A 20,441-nucleotide genomic window follows, 5' to 3' on the forward strand; every position below is an offset into this window, starting at 1 on the left:
TCCTTCCTTCTTCCTCACTTTTTTCCACCTCTGCCTCTCCTGCCTAGGGTTTTGCGGAAACTCAAGGCGAAGGGCTTTTCCGCCATTCTTGTGGCTCCAGACTGGCCCAGACGTGCGTGGTACGCAGATTTGATTCGGCTGGTTGCCGACGTACCGCTGCGTCTTCCACTTCGCCCCAATCTCCTTTCTCAGGGTCCTCTCTGCCACCCCAGTTTACTGTCACTGCATTTGACGGCTTGGCGGTGAAACCATGGTTTTGAGGGCTTCGGGGTTTTCCTCCGGGGTGATTCGTACCCTGCTTTGAGCACGAAAGCCCTCCTCCGCCAGGATTTACCACCGTACTTGGAAGGCTTATTTCCGGTGGTGTGAAGCACAGTCTGTTTCCTCGGTCGTGTTTTCCTTTCCACGCCTTCTTGCTTTTCTCCAATCCGGGTTGAATCAGCATTTGACCGTCAGCTCTCTTAAGGGTCAAGTGTCTGCTCTTTCTATTCTGTTCCAACGGCAGTTGGCTTCTAATACTCATGTCTGCACCTTTCTTCAAGGGGTGGCCCATGCGGCGCCACCTTTCAGGTCTCCCACTCCTCCTTGGGACCTCAACCTAGTGCTTGGGGCTTTGAAGGAAGCTCCATTCGAACCTCTTCGGGACCCTTCTCTTTTCATTCATTCGTGGAAAGTCGCCTTTCCCATTGCTATCACTTCCATTAGAAGGGTCTCTGAGTTGGTGTCTGTTTCCTGTCGCTCTCCTCTTTTGGTCCTTTATCAGGACAAGGTGGTTTTTCAACCACCTCCCTCCTTTTTGCCCAAAATGGTTTACCCCTTTCATGTGAATGAAGAGATTGTTCTTCTTCCTTTTTGTCCAGCCCCTTCCAATGCTAAGGAACGTTCCCTTCTCAGCCTGAACGTTGTTCGGGCGGTTCGGATCTATCTTTCGGTTACCTCCTCCTTTGGACAGGGCGACTCCTTCTTTGTGATTCCAGAGGGTGGTCGCAAGGGTCCTTCAGTTTCCAAGGTGACCATTTCGCAGTGGATCCGCTCTGCCATTTCGGAATCGTACCATTGAAAAGGGAAGGTCCCGCCCTTTCGGCTGACTATACATTTCACGCGTTCCGTTGGGGCTTCTTGGGTTCTCCATAATAGGACTATGGCCCTGCAAGTCTGCAAACTTCCACCAAATTCTATCAAGTGCACACTTTCCTGTCCGCTGACGCAGGTTTTGGTCACAAGGTGTTGCAGGTGGCGGTGGCTCAGTTCTCTGCCTGATTCTGCGGGGTACTTTTTTCCCACCCCGTGGACTGCTTTGGTACGTCCCACGGTTCTGTGTCCCCCAATGTTTCCGACCGAGAAAAGTAGATTGGGAACACAGCACCCACACATGGTTTGTGCTTGCGGTTCGTTTTTTTTTGTTGTTTTTTTTAATCCGAGGGGTGGTTCGGTTCCCTTTTTTTGTCTGGTTTCCCTCTGACTCCTGCTGGTTTTCCTTCTCTGTCGGTTGCCTCCTACTGCTTTGGAACTAAACGGATTAGCTCAGGGTCAGTGGGTGGGGTATATCCTGCCAGGAGGGGACGACTTTTTTCTTGTATGCCTAGTGTCAGCGCCTCCTAGTGGCAAGAGAATATACCCACGGTTCTGTGTCCCCCAATGGATCCTCCGAGAAAGAGATTTTATGGTAAGCACAAAAAATCTACTTTTTGTTGCACACCCTTTGTAAAAATAACTGAAATCAGTCGCTTCCTATAACAATCAATAAGCTTCTTACACCTCTCAGCCGGAATGTTGGACCACTCTTCCTTTGCAAACTGCTTCAGGTCTCTTATTGGAAGGGCACCTTTCCCCAACAGCAATTTTAAGATCTCTCCACAGGTGTTCAATGGGATTTTGATCTGGACTCATTGCCTGCCACTTCAGAACTCTCCAGCGCTTTGTTGCCATCCATTTCTGGCTTTTTCATGTATGTTTGGGGTCATTGTCCTGCTGAAAGACCCAAGATCTTGGGCGCAAACCCAGCTTTCCGACACTGGGCTGTACAGTGCGACCCAAAATCCGTTGGTAATTCTCAGATTTCATGATGCCTTGCACACATTCAAGGCACCCAGTGCCAGAGGCAGCAAAACGACCCCAAAACAGAATTGAACCTCCACCATATTTCACTGTAGGTACTGTGTTCTTTTCTTTGTAGGACTCATTCAGTTTTCGGTAAACAGTAGAAAGATGTGCATTACCAAAAAGCTCTCTTTGTCTCATCTGTCCACAAGACTTTTTCCCAGAAGGATTTTGGCTTACTCAAGTTCATTTTGGCAAAATGTAGTCTTGCTTTTTTATGTCTCTGTGTCAGCAGTGGCGTCCTCCTGGGTCTCCTGCCATAGCGTTTCATTTCATTTAAATGTCGACAGATAGTTTGCGCTGACACTGATGCTTCCTGAGCCTGCAGGACAGCTTGAATATCTTTGGAACTTTGGGGCTGCTTATCCACCATCCGGACTATCCTGGTTGACTCCTTTCATCAATTATTTTCTTCCGTCTACGCCCAGGTTGATTAGCTACAGTGCCATGGGTTGAAAACTTCTTGAAAGTGTTGCGCACTGTGGACAAAGGCAAATCTAGATCCCTGGAGATGGACTTGTAACCTTGAGATTGTTGATATTTTTCCACAATTTTGGTTCTCAAGTCCTCAGACAGTTCTCTTCTTTTCTTTCTGTTGTCCATGCTTAGTGTGGCACACACAGACACACAATGCAAAGATTAAGTTAACTTCTCTCCTTTTTATCTGCTTTCAGGTGTGATTTTTATATTGCCCACACCTGTTACTTGCCCCAGGTGAGTTTAACCCCTTAAGGACACAGGGCGTATCCATACGCCCCCGTTTCCAAGTCCTTAAGGACACAGGGCGTATGGATACGCCCTGCGCATTTCCGGCCCCAGCCGCTAGCTGGAGCGGAGCCGGTGCCGGATGCCTGCTGAAGGATTTCAGCAGGCATCCGGCACCGGCTCCGCTCCAGCTAGCGGCTGGGGCCGGAAATGCGCAGGGCGTATCCATACGCCCTGTGTCCTTAAGGACTTGGAAACGGGGGCGTATGGATATGCCCTGTGTCCTTAAGGGGTTAAACTCACCTGGGGCAAGTAACAGGTGTGGGCAATATAAAAATCCCGGCATATCGCCCAGGGGGGTCATTATGTCCCCCCATGTCGGCGATTGCCGCAGATCGCTGGACAAATTAGTGACCCGGAATTACTGGCTGCAGCCATTGCCAGCAGGGGTGAGGTGGCACTGGTGCCACCTCACGATCGCCCTGATTCGTCGGCCGGTTTCCCGGCCGACCAATCAGGGCGCCTGCTGCGGGTGTCACTCCCGCTACCTGCTCCGCCCCTCTTCCGGAGGACGTGAGCGGGTGCGGGCAGAAGATCCCGGGTGTTGGGGACCCCGATCCCCGGCGTCCCTGTTGGGATCGGGCCCCAGGAGCGACGGCGCCGGCGGGACTGACCTGCGCGGCGGCGGCGTGGAGCAGCAGCAGGAGGTGATTGACAGCCTCCTGCTGTTGCTTAGCAACAGCTCCCAGCATGCAAAAAGGGCATGCTGGGAGCTGTAGTTATGCAACAGCAGGAGGCAGACCACCACAACTCCCAGCATTCCCTTATGGACATGCTGGGACTTGTAGTTTTGCAACAGCTGGAGGCACATTTTTCTATGGAAAACTGTACCTTCAGCTGTTGTATAACTACAACTCCCAGCTTGCACAATCAGCTAAAGTGCATGCTGGGAGTTGTAGTGGTGCATCTGGTGGTGCAGTTTTGCAACAGCTGAAGGCACACTGAGTTAAGTAGCAAACCAGTGTGTCTCCAGCTGTTGCATAACTACAATCCCCAGCATCCCCAGCCAAAGTAGTATGCCTCCGGCTGTTGCATAACTACAAGACCCAGCATGCCCTTTCGCTGTCCGTACATGCTGGGGGTGGTAGCTTTTACAACAGCTGAAGGCACACTGGTTGCAAAACACTGAGTTTGTTACCAAACTCTGTGTTTCACAACCAGTGTGCCTCCAGCTGTTGCAAAACTAAAACTCCCAGCATGCACTGATAGATCGTACATGCTGGAAGTTGTAGTTTTGCAACAGCTGGATGTCCCCCCCCCAATGTGAATGTACAGGGTACACTCACATGGGCGGAGGATTACAGTAAGTATCCGGCTGCAAATTTGAGCTGCGGAAAATTTTCTTCCGTAGCTCAAACTGCCAGCGAGAAACTACTGTGAACCCCCGCCCGTGCGACTGTACCCTAAAAACACTACACTACACTACACTAACACACAATAAAATAAAAATTAAAAAACACAACATATGCACATACCCCTACACATCCCCTCTCCCCAATAAAATAAAAAACGTCTGGTACGTCACTGTTTCCAAAACGGAGCCTCCAACGGTTGCAAAACTACAACTCCCAGCATGCACTGATAGTCCGTACATGCTGGGAGTTGTAGTTTTGCAATAGCTGGATGTCCCCCCCCCCCCAATGTGAACCTACAGGGTACACTCACATGGGCGGAGGTTTACAGTAAGTATCCGGCTGCAAGTTTGAGCTGAGGCAAATTTTGTGCCGCAGCTCAAGCTGCCAGCGAGAAGCTACTGTGAACCCCCGCCCGTGTGACTGTACCCTGAAAGCACTACACTAACAAAAAATAAAATAAAAAGTAAAAAACACTACATATACACATACCCCTACACAGCCCCCTTCCCCAAAAAAAATCTAAAACGTCTGGTACGCCACTGTTTCCAAAACGGAGCCTCCAGCTGTTGCAAAACGACTACTCCCAGTATTGCCAGATAGCCACTGACTGTCCAGGCATGCTGGGAGTTTTACAACAGCTGGAGGCACCCAGTTTGAGAATCACTGGCGTAGAATACCCCTATGTCCACCCATATGCAAGTCCCTAATTTAGGCCTCAAATGCGCATGGCGCTCTCACTTTGGAGCCCTGTCGTATTTCAAGGCAACAGTTAAGGGTCACATATGGGGTATCGCCGTACTCGGGAGAAATTGTGTTACAAATTTTGGGGGGGATTTTCTGCTATTACCCTTTTTAAAAATGTAAAATTTTTGGGAAAACAAGCATTTTAGGTAAAAATTTTTTTTTTTTTTACATATACAAAAGTCATGAAACACCTGTGGGGTATTAAGGTTCACTTTACCCCTTGTTACGTTCCCCGAGGGGTCTAGTTTCCAAAATGGTTTGCCATGTGTTTTTTTTGCTGTTCTGGCACCATAGGTGCTTCCTAAATGCGGCATGCCCCCAGAGCCAAATTTGCTTTCAAAAAGCCAAATGTGACTCCTTCTCTTCTGAGACCTGTAGTGCGCCAGCAGAGCACTTTTCACCCCCATATGGGGTGTTTTCTGAATCGGGAGAAATTGGGCTTCATATTTTGGGGGGTATTTTCTGCTATTACCCTTTCTAAAAATGTATAAAATTTGGGAAACCAAGCATTTTTGGTAAAAAAAAAATAAATTTTTTTTCACATATGCAAAAGCCTTGAAACACCTGTAGGGTATTAAGGTTCACATTACCCCTTGTTATGTTCCCCGAGGGGTCTAGTTTCCAAAATGGTATGCCATGTGTTTTTTTTTTGCTGTTCTGGCACCATAGGGGCTTCCTAAATGCGGCATGCCCCCAGAGCAAAATTTGCTTTCAAAAAGCCAAATGTGACTCCTTCTATTCTGAGACCTGTAGTGCGCCAGCAGAGCAATTCTCACCCCCATATGGGGTGTTTTCTGAATCGGGAGAAAGTGGGCTTCAAATTTTGGGGGGTATTTTCTGCTATTACCCTTTTTAAAAATGTAAATTTTTGGGGAAACCAAGCATTTTAGGTAAAAAAAAATATTTTTCTTTTATATATGCAAAAGTCGTGAATCACCTGTGGGGTATTAAGGTTCACTTTACCCCTTGTTACGTTCCCTGAGGGGTCTAGTTTCCAAAATGGTATGCCATGTGTTTTTTTTTTTTTTTGCTGTCCTGGCACCTAAATGTGACATGCCCCCCAAAAACCATTTGTCGCTCCTTCCCTTCTGAGCCCTCTACTGCGCCCACTGAACAATTAACATAGACATATGAGGTATGTGCTTACTCGAGAAAAATTGGGTTTCAAATACAAGTAAAAATTTTCTCCTTTTTACCCCTTGTAAAAATTAAAAAATTGGGTCTACAAGAACATGCGTGTGTAAAAAATGAAGATTTTGAATTTTCTCCTTCACTTTGCTGCTATTTCTGTGAAACACCTAAAGGGTTAATACACTTACTGAATGTCATTTTGAATTCTTTGGGGGAAGTAGTTTTTATAATGGGGTCTTTTATGGGGTATTTCTAATATGAAGACCCTTCAAATCCACTTCAAAACTGAACTGGTCCCTGAAAAATAGTGAGTTTGAAAATTTTGTGAAAAATTTCAAAATTGCTGCTGAACTTTGAAGCCCTCTGGTGTCTTCCAAAAGTAAAAACTCATACATTTTATGATGCAAACATAAAGTAGACATATTGTATATGTGAACCCAAAAATTTTTTATTTTGAATATCCATTTTCCTTACAAGCAGAGAGCTTCAAAGTTAGAAAAATGCTAAATTTTCATTTTTTTCATCAAATTTGGGGATTTTTCACCAAGAAAGGATGCAAGTTACCATAGAAATTTACCACTAAGTTAATGTAGAAAATGTCACGAAAAAACAATCTTGGAATCAGAATGATAACTAAAAGCATTCCAGAGTTATTAATGTTTAAAGTGACAGTGGTCAGATTTGCAAAAAACGCTCTGGTCCTTAAGGTGTAAAATGGGCTTGGTCCTTAAGGGGTTAAAGGAGCATCATATGCTTGAAACAATCTTATTTTTCCACAATTTTGAAAGGGTGCCAATAATTTTGTCCAGCCCATTTTTGGAGTTTGGTGTGACATTATGTCCAATTAGCTTTTTTTCCTCCCTTTTTTGGTTTAGTTCCAATTCACACAAAGGGAATAAACATGTGTATAGCAAAATATGTGTTAATGCAATCCTTTTCTGTGAGAAATACTTCATTTTCTAGAAAAAATTCAGGGGTGCCAACATTTACGGCCATGACTGTAGATATTATATTAAAAGAGAACTTATACATTACTTGTGACAACTTACCGATGTTTTGGGCTTTGCTTATGTTGTGGACTTCATATATTCTGAGGTATGTCTATACATGAAAATACTTATTTTCTTGAACAATTTCAGTGGTGCCAACATTTGCGGCCATGACTGTATGTTGCACAATCTGTGACATTAACTTAGCATTTGTAGGAGAGTTGATAAATTATCAAACATAACAGATTACCTGAAAAATTTTGCTGATTACTTTATGGATCTGTGGCTTCTGGACCCACCTGTCAGAATAGCTAGTCAATATGAAGTTGATGTCTAGTTAGAAAGCCCCTTGAATGATAGAGATGTTTAGAAGACAATGACCAATAGTTTACAGGCCAATGTCAATGACTCGTGATAGCGGTATTCTTCAAGCATTTATCCTTCATCATTTCTATCTCTTCTAGTCTTTGTGGCGCCTCCACTCTTTGTGCTGTGATGTGCTTGACTCATTGGAGAAGGTCACACAAGAAGTAGAAGCTGATATTACTGAGGTTAGTCATTCTATTTTTTTTTTATCTTTGTGAAAGAGTTGGTTTCATAAACCTGCTTGAAAAAATCATATTTTCTAAAAAAATTTAGACATCTCAAAAACTGGACCAAAAGCAAAAGATTGCTGAAGAACAGACCAAATCATTTTTGTTTCATTTTAAATCCCCTTTTTGGGCAGTTTTTTGAGGATAAAGCATAAGTCCAAAGCCGCACAGATTGGTGTGGAGAGATGCAGAACAGGCCAAGGCAACTGTATGATACCCAGCAAGTTCTGTGCACAAGTCTCATTCATCAGAAAAGTGCTTGTGCATGGAACTTTCTTGTGTCATTTGGTTGCCATGGTAACTGTGCCTCCTAGCATGCGATACATTTGTGCATAACAGACGGTACACCAACTCTGGACTTACGCTTTAAAAACATACAAAAAAAAAACGCTTAGTGATTGACCTGTATTTGTGTTTAAGTTTGCATATAACAATTCACAGAATATTATAAAACTCCCAATAAGGAGAAAAAGGTACCAAAGGTAGAAACACCAATTCACAAAGGGGTACAATTTAAAAATTAACTTTTAATCAGAAAAAATTCTGAAAAAACCCACAACATAGAACACAGTCATGAGAACACCAGAAGGCACAGGATAGGGTCTATGATGTGTTTGACTCTTTAAATTACTAGACTGAGACAGATGTAGGCAAACAGAGTCTAGAAACTGGGATAACATTACAAATACAGAGGGACGCTAGGTTGCTGGTATACTGTTCAGAAAAAGCCCTGGAAATCCCTATCGGGGAGATGTAGGGACGTCTATCCCTACTCCCTCAGGGACCGTTGGGGCACTCGAAGGGCGACCCCTGCCCCAATCTATCCCTTTGACTTCACCCTAGAAGTCCCTGGTACTCAAAATCACAACCTTGCACTGGTGAACCAACGGTCCCTGTGAAAGTAGGGGTAGACGTCACTACATCTCCCCGATAGGGATTTCCAGGACTTTTTCTAAACATTATACCAGCTACCTGGCATCCCTTCTGAATTTGTAATCTTGGGATACAAATTTAGAGGGACGCCAGGTAGCTGGTATACTGTTAAAGGGGTTCCCCGGTGCTTAAACATCTTATCCCCTATTCAAAGGATAGGGGATAAGATGCCTGATCACGGGAGTCCCTCTGCTGTAGGCTATCACGCCCCCTCCCGTAGGCTTGCATTGAGGAGCGGAGCGTGACGTCACACACCGGCGCAGGCCTGACGTCACACGCCGCCCGCCCTGTAGTCGCCGGTAATCAGTCCCGGAGCGAACACGCTCCAGGGACTGATTACAAACGGGGTGCCGCGTGCATGATCCCGGGGGTCCCCAGCGGCGGGACTCCCACGATCAGGCATCTTATCCCCTACCCTTATCCCCTTAACCCCTACCCCTACGCAGTCAAAGGGACATTTTTTTTTCTCGCCCCGTGCCGCGGACAGCTCTTTAATTGAGCCCGCGGCTTGGGCCTAACTATAGCTCCGTCCCCCTTTTCTTAGGCGCAAATCGCATGCCGGGGATCACAGGACTTCTCCTCCTCTTCTGCCCCCGGCCTCTCTCTTCCCAGCGTGCGCTCTGGGTGCAGGCTGTAGCCTGTCATATGGAAGCGCGCGCTGCGGGGGGCTGCTTCTCTCCTCCCTCTCCCTGCCCCACCAATGAGGCTATAGCGCGTGCTCTGGGGGTCAGGGCTCTGACCACTCAGATTTGCACACTACAGGGGTCAGTCAACCCCTCCCTCCTTCTCCTGAACCAGCATGGACCTGGCTGGATACGACTCAGCTCTGCTTCCCTGCAGTCATCCCGTCCTGCTATCTGCTCCACTGGACACAGAATCCTGGGTGAGAGCTCTCCTTGTCTGTCTGGCTGTCTCCTACAGTGTGCTCCCAGTCTCCAGGGGAGCTCGTGGATTCCGATTCAGGTCCTCCTTCTGACTCGGAAGAGTCTTCCCGTACGTCAGATTTGGTGGATAGTCTGGTGTCAGCATTCAGGAACACCTTCCACCTGCAGGACCCAGGAACTTCAGGTGCAGGCCCTGAAGTATCCTTTTGCCATGCTTGTCGGACACCCCAAGTTTTCAGCTCACACTCTGAATTTGATGAGCTGTTGGAGACAGCCTGGAAGCACCCTGACAAGCGCTTCAATAGGACTAAAAAGCTTTGGGCTCTCTTTCCCTTTCCTCAGGACCTGATTACTAAGTGGTCTTCACCTCCTATGGTGGACCATCCTGTTTCGCGGCTGTCTAAATCGACTACCCTGCCGCTGGCCCTCTTGCCCCAAAATCGTGAGCGGACTCACAGCGGAAGGTTTCTTCCTTTCGCTCATTTCGTTTCTCGGGTCGCTCGGACAAACCGGCGACCTCGCAGGATAGGAGGGCGCCGTCCTTCAAGTCTCGCCCCTCCTGGAATTCGGGGCCCTGCTCCAATCCCCCCCTTCTAAGTCCGGGACTCGCAAGCCTCCCACTGCCTGAGGGTGCGCACCCATCCGAGTCTTCCCCTTGGGTGGGCGGGCGCCTGTCCCTCTTTAGGCACGTTTGGCTAGCTCACGTTCAGGATGCTTGGGTCCGTCAGGTTGTGTCTCAGGGCTATCGAATCGAATTCTCTTCTATTCCCCTAGATCGTTTTTTCAGGTCCTGCCCCCTTCGGTCTCCCGCTCTTGCTGCAGCTTTTCAGGGGGCCTCCTCGGGACCATTTTTCGGGGTTCTACTCCAATCAGTTGTGGCCTCCATGGATCTGGGGAAGTTCCTCTCTCTTCCGTGAACATATGGGACACCTACTTACACATTCCTATCTTCCCTGCCAACCAGCGTTTTCTCAGGTTTGTGGTTCCTGCGGGTCATTTTAAGATTGTCGCCCTGCCCTTCGGGGAGGCGACTGCGCCCCGAGTCTTCACGAAGATGCTGGCGGCAGTGGTGTCTCTCCTCCACTCTCGGGGTATCTCAGTCCTCCCCTATTTGGACAACCTAGTCATCAAGGCGCCCTCCCTGGAACAGAATCAGGTCAGTCTCAACATCACTCTGCAGACACTCTCCAGTTTCTGTTGGATCATCAACCATGAGAAAACCAACCTGTCTCCATCCGAATCTCTGAGTTTTCTTGGCATCCGCTTTGACACACTCTTTCAGAGGACAGGCTATGGGAGCTGTTGTCGGGAATTCGCATACTTTGGCGGCCAGGTCTGATTCTTGTCCATACCTGCATGTCTGTTCTGGGCAGGATGGTGGCTTCCATGGAGGTAGTTCCCTTTGCCCAGTTTTGGTACTGTCCTCTCCAGTGGGTCATCCTCTCTCAGTAGGACAAATCCCCCTTATCTCTCCACCTGGGATCTGGCTTCTGTTCAGAGTTCGTCGCTCCCTCCTTTGCTGGCTATGGTCTCCTCTCCTCCGGTTGAGCCGCTCCTTCCTGCCTCTCGATTGGCATGTTCTGACCACGGATGCGAGTCTCCTCGGCTGGGGGGGGGGGGGGTGTCTTTCGGGACAAAACTATCCAGGGCCGTTGGACCCCATCAGAGTCCGGCCTAACCATCAATGTTCTGGAACAGCGGTTCACATTCTCGGGATCGACAATTGGGAAGCGGACTATCTAAGTCACTCCACCGCCGACCCCGGCGAGTGGTCCCTTCACCCGGAGGTCTTCGATCAGACCGCGGGTGAACTCCAAACGTGGATCTCTTTGCGTCCCGCCGGAACAGAAGAGTCCCTCGCTTCGTCTCCAGGTCGCGGGATCCCCTGGCCCTGGCAGTGGACGCTCTCGTGGTTCCTTGGACTCCTTTCACTCTCACCTATCTCTTCCCTCTGCTCCCACTTCTTCTCAGGGTCATCCGGAAGCTCAAGGCGGAGGGCATCTCGGCGAATTCTGGTGGCTCTGGATTGGCCCTGTCGCGTGTGGTATGCAGACGTGGTCAGTCTCGTGGCAAATATTCCTTTCCGTCTTCCGGATCATGCCGACCTCCTCTCTCAATGTCCTCTCTGCAACCCCAATTCACTTCCACTGCGTTTGATGGCGTGGCGGTTGAAAGCACGGTTTTGAGGGCTCGGGGATTCTCTACCAGTGTGATCCGGACCATGCTCCGTGCCCGGAAGCCATCGTCCGCCAGGATATACCACCGTACCTGGCGGGCATATTTCGATTGGTGTGAGGCTCGTTCTCTCTCTCCAACCTCTTTTTCCTTGCTGAATCTCTTGGCCTTTTTGCAATCAGGCCTGGAAACACGCCTCGCCCTCTGTTCCATCAAAGGGCAGGTTTCGGCACTTTCTGTTCTCTTCCAACGCCCCCTTGCTGCCGACCTTCATGTGCGCACCTTTTTGCAGGGTGTGGCTCATGAGGTCCCTCCGTTCTGGTCCCCCACTGAGCCTTGGGACCTCAACCTTGTTTTGGATTCTCTGCAGGGCACTCCATTTGAGCCTCTTGGGCAGGTTTCCCTTTGATTCCTTTCCTGGAAGATGGCCTTCCTTGTCGCCATCACATCCATTTGCCGTTTGTCAAAGTTGGCTGCCCTCTCTTGTCGTTCCCCTTTTCTGGTGCTTTACCAAGAAAAAGTGGTCCTTCGGCCGCTACTCTCCTTTCAACCCAAAGTTGTGACTTCCTTTCACTTCAACGAGGAGATCGTGTTGCCTTCTTTCTGCCCATCCCCTTCTCATCTGTGGGAATGCCGGCTTCACAAGCTGGACTTGGTTCAGGCTGTTCAGACCTATTTGTCGATCACTTCATCCTTCCGGTGGTGTGACTCTTTGTTCTTCCCGACGAGAAACGCAAGGGGCTCCCAGCTTTCAAGGCCACTATCTCCTGCTGGATACGCTCCACCATTTTGGAGGCTTATCGTTACAAGGGTCAGGTGCACCCCTTTCGAGTGACGGCTCACTCCACCCGTGCGGTGGGGGCTTCCTGGGCGGTCAGCCACGGGCTTCGGCTCTGCAGGTTTGCAAGGCAGCAACTTGGTCATCTCTGCAAGTTTGCCAAGTTTTACCATGTTCACACTTTTGCATCCTCCGATGCGGGCCTGTGCCTGTCTTGCAGACCATCCGCCTAAGTTTTTTCTGGCTGGAATGCTGTTTTTTTCCCCCCTCCCCAGGGACTGCTTTAGGACGTCCCATGGTTCTGTTTCCCTCAGTGAAGTGCTCGAGAAAAGTAGATTTTTTAGACTTACTGTAAAATCTTTCTCGGAGCTTCTATTGGGGGACACAGCACCCACCCATTGGTTTGTTTGTGGCCAGCCAGTTTCCGCTGCTTTGATTTTGTGCTGCTTGCACTATTTCTTTCGTTCTTTCTCCCGTCACAAAATAACGTCTGTTATTAATAACGGGCTATGACGGGTTAAAACGGATAATGTAAAATCCCATAGACTATAATGGGATTTTGGAACTGCCGATTTTCAGGGTTTTCATAACGGAACATATAACGGATCTTTAAAAAGGGATGAATGTATAGTGTAAAAGGGGCCTTAGTAAATATGTTAGGTTTTTGTGAAAATGTCAGGGATGTGCCCCCTTTTCGGGGTCACGCCCCCTCTTCCTGATGGCCACACCCCTCTTTCTGGTTTTCACGTTAAAATGGAGAGTTAGTCTGGCTTTTTTTTCAATTCTTTCGCAAATTATGACGCAGACAGAAATTCTGTCGCACAACCCGACAAAACATGTCGGGTTTACAATAGTAAATCAGTGCCAATATGTCAGTTTTACTATAAAGTGCACTGCGTAAAAATAAACCCTCCAAAAGTTGCCAAATCACAGTTTTCTTTTCAATTGCTCCACAAAATATTTAGTTGGTTGTGCCATACATTTTATGGTAAAATTTTATATAACGTTACAAAGTACAATGCTAAAAACTATCCCTCACATGGGTCTGAAGATGGAAAAATAAGAGTTAGGCGAGTAAGGCAAGAAGGAAAAAGCAAAAATGAAGTCAGTTTCCTTAAGGCCCATATGGGCTGTGTTCTTAAGGGTTTAAAACAAAACAAAAACATTCAGACACCCCGCTCTGTGGCTGTGAGACCTGGATTTCCCCGCTGACTTGTATTTTGAGTCCATTCAGGTCACGTGACACAGAACTGGGACAGTACATGCATACTTTTTCCAGCTCTTTCTTGTGATCAGTCGAAATCTGAACATTCAGACCCAACCGATAAAAACTTTTAATATGTCTCTATGATATATTTAAAGTTTTTCTAAATGATAAGTACCATTTAATTTCTCTGATGGCTTCTATTTTTTTTTTTTTTATAAATATATTAAAAAAATGATGACAATTATATATTACTGGATGTAATTTCATCATAGTAGCTTGTGCACTCTGGTCTTCGGTATATGCTGTTTTATGTGAGGAAAAATAAAGTAATACATTGTTTCCTTAGAACTGTTTAAATCCATGCATGCATTTAGGAGAACAAGATTATCTGTTTTTTGTGAATGAATCATGTTAGAATCTCTCTTGTGGGCCTAAGGAATTACTGGTTATCACCCTTTATGTGGTAGGATATTCAGTGGCTGATTTGTCATCATCGTGATGCCATGAAAAAAACACTTACAGATGAGAAACTTCAAAGACTGCAAAGAGATGGAGGCACTCTTGTAGCAAGACTACAGAAGTCACCTTATCTGAGGTAATGCCAGAGCATGGCTTCAAGGTTTGCTTTAGTTTTAACTAGAAATATTCAGAGAAACATAGTTTTTAAATATTTGTTTACTTTTGTCCTGCAGACTTTATGATCCAATCACCTTTGACTTGTATGAGAGGGTTGATGAGGCACTGCATCGTCTAGTCCAGTTGTCCAACCAGAAACTCCAAGAGCTGGAGGCAAAATTTCCGCCACCTGACTTTCATAACAGAACTCTTGAGGTATGAGCCATATGGCACAGTGTAAGGTAAATGTCAATACTTTTGAAAACTTACAGATGAGTATTGAACATTTAGCAGTAATGGCTCTACAATAAAAAATACAAGAGTCACAGAAGGCTACAGTAGTTTTGATTGACGTTTGATTTTGGAAATTAAGCAGAACAAAAAATGATGCTTAATAATTGTGTCATTTTAAGTCCCGGACTACATGGAGATTTTTTCTGGTGCTACTATTTGTTTTAAAGGGGTACTCCACTCCCCAGCATTCTGAACATTTAGTTCCGAATGCTGGGTGCGGGCTTCAGGGGTCACCACGCCCCCTTCGTGATGACACTCCCTACCCCCTCAATGCAAGTCTGTTGGAGGGGTCTATGTTCTGAACGCTGGGGAGTGGGTTATCCTTTTAAACTATCTATCCACACTGGCAGTACAAATCAATGCACTGAGTTGAGTGTAATCTTGCAGACAGGTGACACTTGAAAGTCTAAATCAATTTGTAGTGCTACAGTATGTGTCTGTGTACTCCAGGCCTATTTCATTAATCGTAATACCAATATAAACCATTGTTAATAATACTTAAGTGGATAAAACTTTGGCTGGTATTTCTGGTTTCCTTCTTTTGAACACTTCATATGCTTATAGGATTCTCAGAGTCTTTTTGATGCACAAGGACATGGAATAGACAACCGTGGGGAGACCCAAGATGTAAGTCAGCAACACAATAAATGGCATGTAGCATAGCTGTTATGCTTTATATGTTGTAGAAAGGTATTTTGCAAAGACATTTGAATTCTTGCTGTGCTTGTATTTACTGTATATGTTTTATACTATTGGAGAAGATAAAACATGTAACACATTTTTAAAATGAATGCTGTTGTATACCATATATGCCATAAATTATATAAAAAAAAACACATTGCAACATATACTTTTTATGCTGTACACATCGTCTGCTATGTTGTTACATACAGCAAAATGAAACATAATTAAAACAAAAACAGTAAAACGTAGACACAAATAGCAGCGTGGACCCAAACTTATTCCATTAGAATCACATAATTTTACATCTAAGTGATTAGGATAGGAGCTAGCTAGAGTGCAGCTAGGAACAGAGACACTGGCTCTGCAGGTTTACTGCCTAAAAGAAAATCCTTTGTATGCTGCAGCAACATCTTAGGCTATGTTCACACTGTGGAATTTCCATGTGGAATTCCGCTTGAAATTCTGCACAGAGATTCCACTGAAGTAGAGCCAGTTGAATTCAATGGGATTTTGCTGCGCTGTGCACTCGGTGGAATTTCCCTGCCAGATGTTTCTGGCATGGAAATTCTGGTTTCCGTGTCTGCAGAAAGAATGAACCTGCTCATTCTTCTGAGGACTCTATAAGACGGGAGCCATCTATATTATTCTGGCGCCCGCAGACTGTGAAATGTCCGCATGGAGATTTTCTGTGCGGACGTTCCGAAGTGTGAACATAGCCTAAAGGGCAGGCTCACATGGCAAAATTACGTGCTGAATTTGACAGAAGAATTGCGAACAGACATTCTGCTGCTGCAGAGTCCCATTGATTTCAATGTGATTCTGCACCATTCACACGGCAGAATTTCTGCGCCAGATGTTTCTGCCGGGAAAATTCCGATTCCAGCGTGCGCAAAGAATAGATGTGTAAATTCTTCCTATTCCGCAAGGAAATGCATTGCAATCTATGAGAAATAAAAAACAATGTGGAGTCATTATGGGTAGAAATATATGGAGATAAAAAAAAAAAAAAATCCTGATAGGGGTTTGCTATAAGCCACCAAACATAATGGAAGAGGCAGAAGATCAATCACTGAGGCAAATAAACAAGGCAGCAAATCAAAATGACATGATAATAATGGGGGACTTTAAAGGACATGTCCAGTGCCCACTTTTCTTATTGTATCCGTTCCGGGCTGCAAAAAAAAAAAAAGAAAATAAGCTTTCTCTTATCTGCCTACGCTCCCCCGGTACACCGGTACAGGTGTTGGGTCCCCGGCCTGTATTCTTCTTACTTCCTGTTAGCCCGGCACGTCACACGGAGCTTCAGCCTATCACCGGCCGAGGCGGGACATGGCTGCGGCCGGTGATAGGCTGAATCTCTGTGTGACGTGCCGGGCTAACAGGAAGTAAGAAGAATACAGCCCGGGGACCCAACACCTGTACCGGAGCACCGGGGGAGAGAGAGCTTATTTTTTTGCAGCCCGGAACGGATACAATAAGAAAAGTGAGCACCGGACATGTCCTTTAACTATCCTGATATAAATTGGGAGACTGAGTCCTGTGAATCTCATAATGGAAACAGGTTTCTGACTATAGCTAAAGACAATTATCTGTCCCAAATGGTGCAGGGCCCAACCAGAGGGGGCGCCCTACTGGACTTTAATATTAACCAACAGACCTGACAGAGTAACTAATGTGCAGAGTAACTAATGTGTGGTAAACCCTATAGAGGACAGTGCACTGGATAGGTTGGAGGTTTGGGCTAGGAAGTGGCAGATGATGTTCAACACTGATAAATGTAAGGTAATGCACATGGGGAGGAAAAATCCGGACTGGGATTATGTATTAAATTGGAGAACACTTGGAACGACTGACGTAGAAAAGGACTTGGGAGTCTTAGTTAACAGTAAATTTAGCTGTAGTGACCAGTGTCAGGCAGCTGCTGCCAAGGCAAATAAAATCATGGGGTGCATCAATAGGGGCATAGATGCCCATGACAAGGAAATAATTCTACGCTGTACAAATCACTAGTCAGACCACACATGGAATACTGTGTACAGTACTGGGCACCAGTGTACAAGAAAGATATATAGTGGAGCTGGAGAGGGTTCAAAGACGGGCAACCAGGGTAATACGGGGAATGGGAGGACTACAGTACACAGAAAGATTATCAGAATTAGGGTTATTTAGTTTAGAAAAAAGAAGGCTTAGGGGCAACCTAATAACTATGTATAAATATATCAGGGGGCCATACAGAGATCTCTCCCATGATCTATTTATAGCCAGGACTGTATTCATAACAAGGGGGCATCCTCTACGTTTAGAGGAATGAAGGTTTCTACACCAGCACAGATGGAGGTTCTTTACTGTAAGAGCAGGGAGACTAAGGAACTCTCTGCCAGAAGAGGTGGTCATGGTGAACTCTGTAAAAGAGTTCCAAAGGGGACTGGATGCAGTTTTGGAGAATAATAACATAGCTGGTTCTGTATACTAGATTTATAGGGACAGAACGTTTATCCAGGTATTTATTCTGACTGCCATATTTGGAGTCGGGAAGGAAATTTTACCTCTAGTATGAGGTTTTTTTTTGCCTTCCTCTGGATCAACTCAGTAGGGACTCATTAGGGTTATAGGTTGAACTTGATGGACTCTGGTCTTTTTTCAACCTTATGAACTATGCTACAATGAGATGGCACATGTCTGAGTGGTCCTAGTGCCAGCCAGATTAGTCAAAAGTGCAAAATGTTCGCTTGTTTTTTCCATGCGGACATTCCACACATTTTACGCCATATTGTATGTATTACTCGTACACAAACAGGACTGCGTATGCTGAAAAGTTACTTGAAATAACAGTTAAATTTTACTGTGCCCGTAATTATACAAAACCTTTGGCATGTTGCAGGGATGTTGCACAGGTTTTAATTGGCCAAGACTGAGTCTTCAGAACCCTTCTGATCTCTAGATATAGCAGAGGGAAGCGTGGACTCCGCGGCTGGTCACGGTCTCCATTCATTTGCAGAAGACTGCTCCAGTACAAGTCTATAGGAGTATGGGGCCAACTCCTGCAACCGGATGGAGATTGTGGCCAGCCTGGTAGTGAAGAATGCTTTACTCGGCTATATCTAGATATTGGTACACCTATTGTAAAATAAAATATACTCAATGAAAATGTAATTTATTTAGAAAGTTACATCACTTTATTGAGTTATGAAGTGTAAGAGGATGTCTACTAATAACCAACTTTACTATTTTCTGCAGATACGAAAATTAGAGGTATCGCTTATGGACACAGATAATCGCAAGGTAGAGGTTGGTGTCAGGATCCGGGGTCTGGAAGTCAGTAGCCGAGAGCTTGCTGACCGTACCTGCAGTCCACCACGTGGTCATGTTCTAAGTAGAGGTGATGGAAGAGGACCAGATGCACCTTGGGGAGGAGTTCCCAGACCAGAGGGAAAGAGGTGAGAAAATTCCTTATTAGATTTTATGGTTAAATTGAGCAGATATTTGTGCTAATTGCCCGGCCTAAGAACTTTCGCAAATATGCAAGATATAATACAGGCCATTTTCTTTTGTTAATCTGAACCAAACAAAAGTTCGCTTTAGATGATGAGTGGTAGTCATTTTAACAGAATTCCTTTTTTCCACTTGCTGTTAAAAGATCACAAAACTTAGAAATGAATGAAAAGCAAACAAGACATATACTTCCACACACCCTCAGCAACATTTTCTGCATGTTCCTAAAACAAAGTTGTAGAGATCCTGCAGAAATCAGTGATTCATTTCCTGACATCTCTTCCAGTGGGAACTAGGGCCTAGCCATGGTGTGGGGTTTAATTATTTTTGTGTTCTTCTGCAGAAATAGCACAGGGTTGGAAGTAGACTCCTGCTGCAGGACACACATAAGGAAAATTCTTTCCTGAAATTGGCTTTTCATGTAGGCTAAAGACAGCACACAAAGGGGTAAACCTAAACCTCGGCCCGATTGAAGAGAGCAGAACTTGATTATCATAAATAAATAATAAATTTTTATTAATTGAGGACAGCCAGCAGCAGACTATAAGATGAAGTAGCAGGATACTTTGCTGCCTTAAGACTATGGGAAAAGAACATTTTAGATAAGAATTTTTCTGCACTTCGTCAAGCAGCACTCAAAGGGATTTGTGCAGCAATATGATTAATAAGGGACACAGGAACCAGCCACTTTGAGCACTTTCTTGCTTAAAGGAGTACTCCACCACTAGACATGTTAACCCCTACCCAAAAGATAGGGGATAACATGTTTGATCGCTGTGTTCTAGCCAACACGCCCCCTCCTTAGACCTAAATGGAGGGGGCGTGGCTTGACGTCACGAACATGGAAGCCCTACACTTACATGTTCATGAATGCTGCAGCGCCGGCCCGGAGATCAAAGGGGATCACATTGGCCAGACCCATGGCGATCGGACATGCTATCCCCTATTTTTGGATATGGGATAACTTGTCTAGTCTACTGCACAGTTGATGTTTAGCCTGTAATGCCTAAAAATCGCCAAAGGCGAGGACCTTATTGCCACCTGATCCAAGGTTACATTGTTGCATTTCACTCATGATGCAATCAGACATTATTAAACAGGGGAGCGGGCGGCATGCTCCGCTCCCCTGCGATGTACGGTGTATTTTTACTTTCACTTTTAAAATCCCCGCCTGGAGCCCTAAATGGTTGGCAGCGAGCCATGAATTATTATAAATATGCATGGGTGGCATACATTTGGGGGTCAGAGTAGTAAGTTAAAAACCCCGCCGGGAGCCTTGAATGGCTCCACGGTGCCGGCCATTCAGGGCTCCCGGCGGGGGATTTCAAAATGAAAATGTACACAATAGTATGTATATCGCAGGGGAGCGCAGCATGCCACCAGCTCCCCTGCGTTATAACTGCTGATCGCATCGGGTCTCAGAAGTGAGCCCGGTGCAATCAATTCCTTATCACCTGTACTACTACCCCCAACATGGAACAGACTCTGTTCCATGATGGAGGTAGTAGTACAAACTCCCCAGCCACCGGCAGACTCCCGCAGCTGGGGGAACTACTACTCCCATCATGGAAATGAGTCTGTTCCATGGTGGGAGTAAGAGTAGTCCCTCAGCACTGCAGGAGTCTGCTGATGTCACCTCTTCTAAGCATGCTCAGAAGTAATGACGGATATTATAAACCGGGTGCAAACAGATTACATTAAA

At 45.9% G+C, this 20,441-nt stretch overlaps 1 protein-coding gene across 3 annotated transcripts in view; it reads left to right on the forward strand.

Moving 5' to 3' along the window:
• The window catches only part of ARHGEF40 (Rho guanine nucleotide exchange factor 40), a 236,045-nt gene that overhangs the window by 101,290 nt on the left and 114,314 nt on the right, over positions 1-20,441 (forward strand). For all 3 annotated transcript variants that reach the window (XM_056528603.1, XM_056528602.1, XM_056528604.1), the window contains exons 9-13: positions 7,549-7,635; positions 14,122-14,249; positions 14,347-14,485; positions 15,128-15,190; positions 18,485-18,684. In XM_056528603.1, the coding sequence (XP_056384578.1) occupies positions 7,549-7,635; positions 14,122-14,249; positions 14,347-14,485; positions 15,128-15,190; positions 18,485-18,684 (617 nt within the window). The remainder of the gene's footprint in view (positions 1-7,548; positions 7,636-14,121; positions 14,250-14,346; positions 14,486-15,127; positions 15,191-18,484; positions 18,685-20,441) is intronic.

This window comes from Hyla sarda, chromosome 1 (genome assembly GCF_029499605.1).
Source record: "Hyla sarda isolate aHylSar1 chromosome 1, aHylSar1.hap1, whole genome shotgun sequence".
Taxonomy (NCBI): domain Eukaryota; kingdom Metazoa; phylum Chordata; class Amphibia; order Anura; family Hylidae; genus Hyla; species Hyla sarda.